Here is a 7,817-nt window from a genome sequence, read left to right as displayed (position 1 = left end):
AGCGCCGCCTGCATCGCCCTCAGCGCCGCCTGCATCGCTCTGAGCATCGCCTGCATCGCCCTGAGTGCCGCCTGCATCGCCCTCAGCGCCGCCTGCATCGCTCTGAGCATCGCCTGCATCGCCCTTAGTGCCGCCTGCATCGCCCTCAGCGCCGCCTGCATCGCTCTGAGCTCCGCCTGCATCGCTCTGAGCGCCGCCTGCAGCGCTCTGAACGCCGCCTGCAGCTCAGGTTTTCCCATCAGGCCTCTCTTTCTTCAGCGTTCTGCAGCTCTCTGGCCTTCCAGTTGGCCGACAGCAGATCTGAGAGCTCATCTGCGCTCTTTATAGGAACAAAACCCCTGAAACTTAATGGTGCTTGTTGATAACTGCTATTAAAGTTCAGGCTGCAGTTCATCTCCAGCTGTGGTTCATCAAAGGTCTGCTGGAGAAAACTACAAATCTTTTTCTGTCTCTGGTTTTCATCCACTTTCCTCTCTCTCCCTTATATGGGCGTGAAACAGGAAACTCTATTTAAGGGCGCCAATCCTAAAGTACTCAAGCTGTTCAGCATCTTTCTTCTTTTTATTGCTGCAGATTCAAAGCATAATTTGAATCAGCTTTTGGTCATAATGCTTCAGAAACTATTCAGCAGCTTTGTTGGAGTCCTGCTCGGTTCTGTTCAGCCCAACTTTCCAGCAGAAGCACCATTAAAGCTGAAACGGCTCAGAAACTTTGACACCGTTTCAACTCTGGGTTCTGATCCAGTGAACTATTTGAAAACTTTCTGTCCTCAGTTTCGTGCACATTCACAAATGAACCAGTTTTTTCTCCGTCTTTCTGTTCGGCTCTCAGGAAAAGGTGCAAATCAGCCTAGAAACCAAAGACTTGGACGTTTTTCTGGTGTCTGGGTTTTATTTTGCTCTGCAGTTTTTCCATCATCAAGTGAGCTAATGAGCTGGTTCAGATTCAGCCTCTACTTCTTGATTTTACCCATCATTTGGGATTATATAACTCAGATTACACTCAAGAGTCTGAAATATGGATAAAAACACTTAGCAAAGTGAACACAAGGAGCAAAACGTAAGAATAAATCAACTAATTACAGACGAATGAACATATATGGAAAGACCTTTACAGCAATACTAATGGACTGAATATGGTAAGACCAGTTGAGGAATAATAAACAGTAAAGTCAAAGTTCAGACGCCTTCAGACTGAAGCAGCTTTACTTTGGACCGTCGGAGTGAATGTGGGTCATGGAGCCAGAATCCTCTGAGCTTCATCTGTTTCTATTTCTGTGCTTAAACTAAAGAGTTAAACAGATAAAACCTCCCAGAAACAAGTGAGTCATTTTTCAGGAAAAGTTTAAAACATTTTTATGTCAGTTTTTGTCAAATTTTAAAATTTACCAGACAAATTGAGCTTCATCAGTTCCAGCTGTGATGAAAACCCAGAGGGCCGAGTCAAGGTGTGACTTAGAGGAATAAATAAATAAATATGAAGTTATGTGTTCATCTGTACAGTAACGATGCGCCGATGGCCGTAGTGAGGAAACTCCCATCTGATCCGATTCCGTCTGGTTATTAAAATATTCCCAAAACTTGACCCAAAGTCTCCTGTCAGCTCCAGACATTCAGTTTGTCAACATGTTGGGATGAACCGTGTCAAAGGTCATGACCCTGCTGTGTCCAGAACCCCCAGTATTCCAGCACCAGCACCTACGTGATCTTCGCTCACCTGCTGCGGCAGATCGCAGCGCTGTCCGAGGCCGACCACCACTTCCTGGTTCACTGGCTCAAGAGGTCAGTGTGTTCATCCTGCTTTCACCGTCAAGCTGCAGATAAATTCAGTTCTCTGGAGAAAACATCTGAGCAGAAGATAAATCTAAAGACGTCTTCAGGCTCGATTATCAACCAGCGGGTTTTTATCTGCGTCTTTTCATGAAACGGCTCCAAACGGTTTGATGTGTTTCCATAGAAACTGAAGAGAACTAATTATTTAGGACTTTCATTCACAGTGACCGCATCTAAGAAGTTCATGTAATCTGATTTGGACCAACTCTCAGCTGCAGAGAGTAAATCCGTTTAAAATTTCTGCTTTTTAAAGCGTCTGTTTGTTAAATTGCGACCTGGCGCAGACGGGTTCTGGGGTTGACTCAGAACCTGAGCGGAGCAGCATTGGCCAGCTTCTGTATTCGTCTCCCTCAGCATGAGTCAGGAGCATTTCAAAACATGTTCTTTGTGGGGTTTGATTTAAGAGCAAGCTGCTTCAAATTAGAGGTTCTGTTTAGTTCTGCTCAGATCCAGAAAGCCACGTTTTTCCAGCCGACGCTGCTTTTCTTCTCCCTCTCTGCGTTTTTTTCTGTGAAGTCTCTATTTTCGTCCTCTTGTGCGTTCGGCTTTAACTCCTTGGTGACATGGGTCTGGTTGGGTCCGTCAGGCTGTCGGCCAGGCGCTTCCGGCAGCTGGTGGAGCGCCTCCTGCAGTTCATCTCCACGCGCCTGTTTCCTGCAGAGCCAGACGAGCTTCCTCCTCCAGCCAAGTGTTCCTGGTGGATTCCCTCGGCCACCAAAGTGCTCAGCCTGTTCAGTGAGTCTCACGAACGCCACGCCGCCGGTTCGCCCTGCAGATCGCTTCCAACGTTTTACTGTCTTCCTGTCAGATGCAGCCAACAGCGTCTCCTCTCCTCCCATCATGCCCTTCACCGACTTCTACAACATCACTCTGGAGCACATTGACTTCATGGAGGACTACAGGACCTGGCAGAACTACGGCAACTCAAACAGGTCAGATTCAGCCTGTCAAACTGAAGATTTGATCTGTTTTTAACTATTGTAAATTATTTGTGTCTAAAGTCCATAAAACAGTTTTAGTAATTAAGTCTGAACACAGTTATGCTCTGCAGCACTCATGAATCAAACTCTTATTATTTAAAGTTTTTTAGCAATAAGTCTGTTTGAGGTTGGCACTGCTAGCTAAACACTTAGCTACGCTAGCTCTGAAGCGCTAATCAGAAACACTAGTTCTGCTAATGCTAATGCTAATGCGCTACAGCCAACCATATCAATACCCTCAGTGTGTCAATGACACAATACAGTATATCGCCCCCAACAGGCTCCAGTTAGTCATTACTAACCTACCTGTGTTGTTTGGGCTTTCAGGAAGCGTCTGCAGAACTACAGCAATGCATTCTGGGTACAGAATAACCGTAATTTGCCTCACTGCATCACGGATGGAGAATGTGAGCAGTAGCTGTTTTAGGATTGTTGTTACGCAAAAATCTTCAGGAAAAATACGAGAAGTTTTAACAGGAAATCAGATTAGCGATTAGCGCGTTAGCAGAAGTGTGTCCACCTTTCATTATTATTGCAATAAACAAATTAAATTACTTTTTAAGTTCAAACTGCCCGTTTCTAATCGGAACTTCTGGGACTTTGTCCTTTGGACAGAGGAGACCGACGTAGAAATGTTTGGCTAGAATGGACAGAACCAGACAGAGCAGATCAGCACTGAGACCCCAGTCCAGCCGCCAAGCACAGTGGTGGAGGAGTGGGGATATGGGCTTGTTTAGCAGCAACCTGGAAACCTGGAGTTATTGATTGGACTGAGGTCTCCTCAGAATACCACGATGTGAGTCCGTCTGCCGTACAGCCAGGATCCGAACTGGGTCATCAACAAGACAACGACCACAAAACCTACAACAGAACGGCTGAAAAAGGAAAGAATCAATGCAAATGGTCCAGTCAAAGTCCAGACGCCAAGCTGTGATGGAACCTCCAGAGAGTCGAGCAGAAATGCTGATGAGCTGAAGCAACGTCAGAGAGAAGAGTGGACCAGAACCTTCCCGGTGCTGCTACAAGCTGCCGGGTCACAGGCTGGACTCCAGGTGTTCAGAACAAAATACTTTCTTTTTTCTGTGACTGCATGTTCTGCAGTTTGTTGGTTAAAATCCTGGGACCCCTCAGAGAAGTCACACTCCTCAGATCGGGACGGGACGAGGTCCAGTTTGCCTCCAGGAACCGCGGCCGGCGTCAGCGCCGTCTCAGGGTTCCTGAAAGTCCGATGGAGCGGAGATGAGGAAATGTTCCCACAGCTGCAGTTTGAAAGTCTCACAGAAGCCATGAAGTTTGTTTCACGCCGCGTCGCGTCTCGTTAGAGCCTGACGGTGGAAACTGATCCAGTTGAAACGGTTTCAGACGGAAAGAACTCCCGGGCTGCCGTGTCGGGGATCCAGGTCATGAAGGATGGCTTAGCTTGGACCAGACATCAGAGGAATGAAATGTTTCTGTAAGGAAAATGATCCACTCGTTTCGTTTCTTCTTCTCTCTATCAGGTTTTCTTTTTGTCAGTTCCCCTTCATCCTGTCGACCGCGGTGAAGAAAGCCATCATCCAGAAGGACTCGGAGCAGCAGATGATCAGCCAGGCCAGGGTGAGGATCGGAACCGGCGCTGTGAGGAGCTGCTGAGGGTCTGCACAGATAAAGACATGTCTGTCTGCTTCACAGCTCAGCCTGGTGAGCAAAGTGTCCCGCAGGCAGAGGGTGGACATGAACCTGCTGTTCCTCAACATTAAAGTTCGACGAGCACAACTCCTGAGCGACTCGCTGGATGAGGTCAGAACACAAACTCACGTGACGTTCTGGGCTGTGGCTGCGGGAGAGTTCAGGTGTGTCAGGTGTGTTATTGAAGATTAACACAAATCAACGTCTGTCGAAAGGTCAGATCTGGATTCAGGACTTCTGGACATTTGGATTGGAGCTCCGTCTGCTGAGCTGCTTTAGTCTGTCATGGTGAAGAAATATCTGCACCAAGAGCCGTCGCTCTAGATTTTATCACTCGTATGTTCATTACTGGAGGAAGTAGATTCTGTTTACTAGAAGCTGAAATGAGCTTCGTCTGTAGAGAGTGATCCTAGAGAAAAGTGTCAGGCTGGCTGGTTTGGTTTGGTTCTGGCCGAGTCGGGTGTGTCTCAGTTGGCTGTGTGTGTGTGTGTGTGTGCGTGCGTGCGCGTGTTCAGTGTGTGTGTGTGTGTGTTCATGTGTAGCTATCCAACTGGGGACATGCGTGTCATTTTACACTCACCAACAGGGGACTCACCGTTGAAGAGGGGACATTTTGTAGGTCCTCTCTTGGAAATGACCCTGTTTTAGGGTCAGAGGTCGCAGTTGGTACTAAGGTGTGAATTGACTTTTGGTTAGGGTTAGGGTTAGGTAAGTGATGGTTAGGGTTAGGAAAAGGGTTAGGCTGTAGAAATGAATGGAAATCAATGGAATGTCCCCTGTTGGATAGCTGCGTACGATTGCGTGTGTGTGTGTGTGTGTGTGTGTGTGTGTGTGTGTGTGTGTGTGTGTGTGTGTGTGTGTGGCTGGCAGGCTGTGAGCGTGCATGTGGCCGACCCACTGATGATGTCACTTTGCTCATGGCAGCCGGTTCTCCAGAATCTCTGTTCTTTGCCCATCCAGTCAGCGCTGCATCCGCTCCTCTGTTTAAAACGGTTTGGACCTCAGGGTTTGATCTGGCTGGTAAATGGATTTACGTCCATTGGTGACGTAAATCTGTGGACCAATCAACGAATGTTTCCTGGGGCCAATCAGATCGCTTACACACAACACCTGGCTGGTTTCAGGATGGTCCCAGAAAGCAGGAGGGAACTGTGGCGGCCCGTGGAGACGAGGCCTGACTACGTCTTGACTCGATTGCCAGAGTCTTCCCTTTGTGTCGGTTAGCCTCTATTTTAGTACCGACTGCAGTGAGGTTCTAACGGAGCCGAGTCGGAGTGACATCAGGAGACTGTCTGTCTCTGATTGGCTAAAGGCTGGGGTCACAACAGCAACTCTGTTGATGGCTGCTTATGGATACCAGCAAACACCAAAACAACGTTGTGAGCAGCTTAAAACTCTGCAAAGAGATTAACATGAAGGGCCACAACAGCCTGACGGGTTTGAACCTAAACGTCGGACGTGTTTTGACCAAATGGTGCCGATATACAGGCAATGAGCCTTGCTATGCTATAATGGTCCCCACACATTGACCTTTGAGTTGTAATGGAAAGGTCAAAGTGAGCAGGTTCTGGTGGAAGAGGCCGATAAGGAGGATGAGGTTAGCTTGAGCTTCAGGATGTGTGGGAAAACCAGCAGAAAAGCCTGTTTTCCTGATGCTCCAGTGAGGGGAAGAGGCTAATTAGGGTTGTGGGAACAGTGGATGGGAGAGGTCTGCGAATATAAAGAGCCTGAAGATTAGCAGGAATGTCTGCAGCTCTCCCTCCAGCCGTTGGCTGATCGTAAATCTGAAGTCTTTCCTCCTCGGTGTGAGGTTCGCACCAAACGTCTGTAATCCGTCATGTTCGGCACACATGGTGCTGTTCTCCCCCAGACGGCTCTGTGATAAAACACCACACCAGGCAGCATGGAAAACATTAGTTTAAACTTTGTTTGTGTCTCTGTGCAGTTGATGAGGAAACGGTGCGACCTGAAGAAGAAGCTGCGGGTGACGTTTGTCGGGGAGGCGGGGCTTGACATGGGCGGTCTGACGAAGGAGTGGTTCCTGCTGCTGGTTCGTCAGATCTTCCACACCGACTACGGTGAGGTTCCACACAGACAGCGCGGCGTTTCTGCAAGCTACAGGTAACCTTCTATCAAAGCCCAGAAACATTTCCTTCCATCAGTTCAGGAAATGCTGACGATCGGTGGATCTTCCAGAATAATCGAACTTTGTGTCGTGAAGTTACAGAGATCGTAAAGAGTCTTTACGATCAAAACAAACTCCCCACAGCTGAAGCTTTAGAAAGGCAGCTGGAGAAACACAAGCTGATTAAGTCCAAACCTTAAGAAGACCAGAACATCAGAGACGGTTGGGTCCAGAAGATCCAACCGTCTCTGAAGGAAACGCTGGTTTCCAGGGAGCAGCTGGGAATCTGGAAGGGAAATCCTCGCTGATGCAGAGTCAACGGAAAGAGAAGCTGCTCTTTGTTGAGAGCAAGTGGAAAAAAATAACATTTTTATTGGCTAAAAATGGAAAGAGCACTTTTATTAGCCGCGGCCTCGGTGGATTTGAGCTGAGAGTTTTTGGGTCGGAGGAATAAGTGTCAGAACGCTGAAGAAAGCAGACACTGTTGGTTCTGGAAACTTGGACATTGATCTCTGAACTCGGCTCCTTCAGATCCTACAGATCAGGGTTTCTCCTCTCCTCCTTTGTCCCTGACTTCCTCTCGTCTTTCTACTCTGTCATTCACACCCAGAGATGATTCTGGATCAGAACCCGACCTCAGGACTCGGGTTAGAGGCATTAAGCTCTTAAAGGGCCGGCTACATGGAGCGGTGTCCCTCAAGACGCGAGAGTTGATTTGGACTTGGAATAAAGGACTAGTGAACATCTGAGCCAGATGAATACATGTCAGTGACTTTGTTTCTCATTTCTTCAAGGACCAGGATTTGGACCATAATGCGAACAGAGGCTCATTTAAAATCTTTCTTCCTGACAGAAAAGCTTCATCTGAACTTGAATGTTTGCTGTAGAGCAACAGACTCCATAAATCTTAGAAGATGATTTAATTCTCTGGATTTCCAGCCAGATGTTTCTTTTCTTGCTTGTGAATCTTTTCAGTTAAACCAAACAAACGTTAGTCAGAGCATCTGCTCCTTTCACTCCTTCCTGGTGTTATTTCTCCTTCTCTCTCTCTCTCTCTTTCTCTCTCTCTCTCTCTCTCTCTCTGCTGGTCAAGTTGTTCTTTCCATCATCGTCTCTGCGGTCGTCTGTGTTTCTGCTGCCAGAGGGACGTCAGCCCAGAGCAAAGACAGTCAATGAGAGCTGTGTTCCCCTCATTAGCCGAGCAGGGGAAGC

The 7,817-nt window shown here is 47.7% G+C and overlaps 1 protein-coding gene across 1 annotated transcript in view; it reads left to right on the top strand.

Annotated features, from left to right (window-relative positions):
* Positions 1-7,817, top strand: part of hectd2 (HECT domain containing 2) — a 41,116-nt gene that overhangs the window by 12,436 nt on the left and 20,863 nt on the right. The window contains exons 8-13 of the mRNA XM_008430125.2: positions 1,672-1,781; positions 2,419-2,567; positions 2,641-2,764; positions 4,312-4,408; positions 4,484-4,591; positions 6,426-6,558. Coding sequence (XP_008428347.1) covers positions 1,672-1,781; positions 2,419-2,567; positions 2,641-2,764; positions 4,312-4,408; positions 4,484-4,591; positions 6,426-6,558 — 721 coding nt within the window. The remainder of the gene's footprint in view (positions 1-1,671; positions 1,782-2,418; positions 2,568-2,640; positions 2,765-4,311; positions 4,409-4,483; positions 4,592-6,425; positions 6,559-7,817) is intronic.

This window comes from Poecilia reticulata, linkage group LG15 (assembly GCF_000633615.1).
Source record: "Poecilia reticulata strain Guanapo linkage group LG15, Guppy_female_1.0+MT, whole genome shotgun sequence".
NCBI lineage: Eukaryota > Metazoa > Chordata > Actinopteri > Cyprinodontiformes > Poeciliidae > Poecilia > Poecilia reticulata.
Note: the sequence above shows the minus strand (reverse complement) of the source record. Positions and strands in the feature narration are given on the sequence as shown.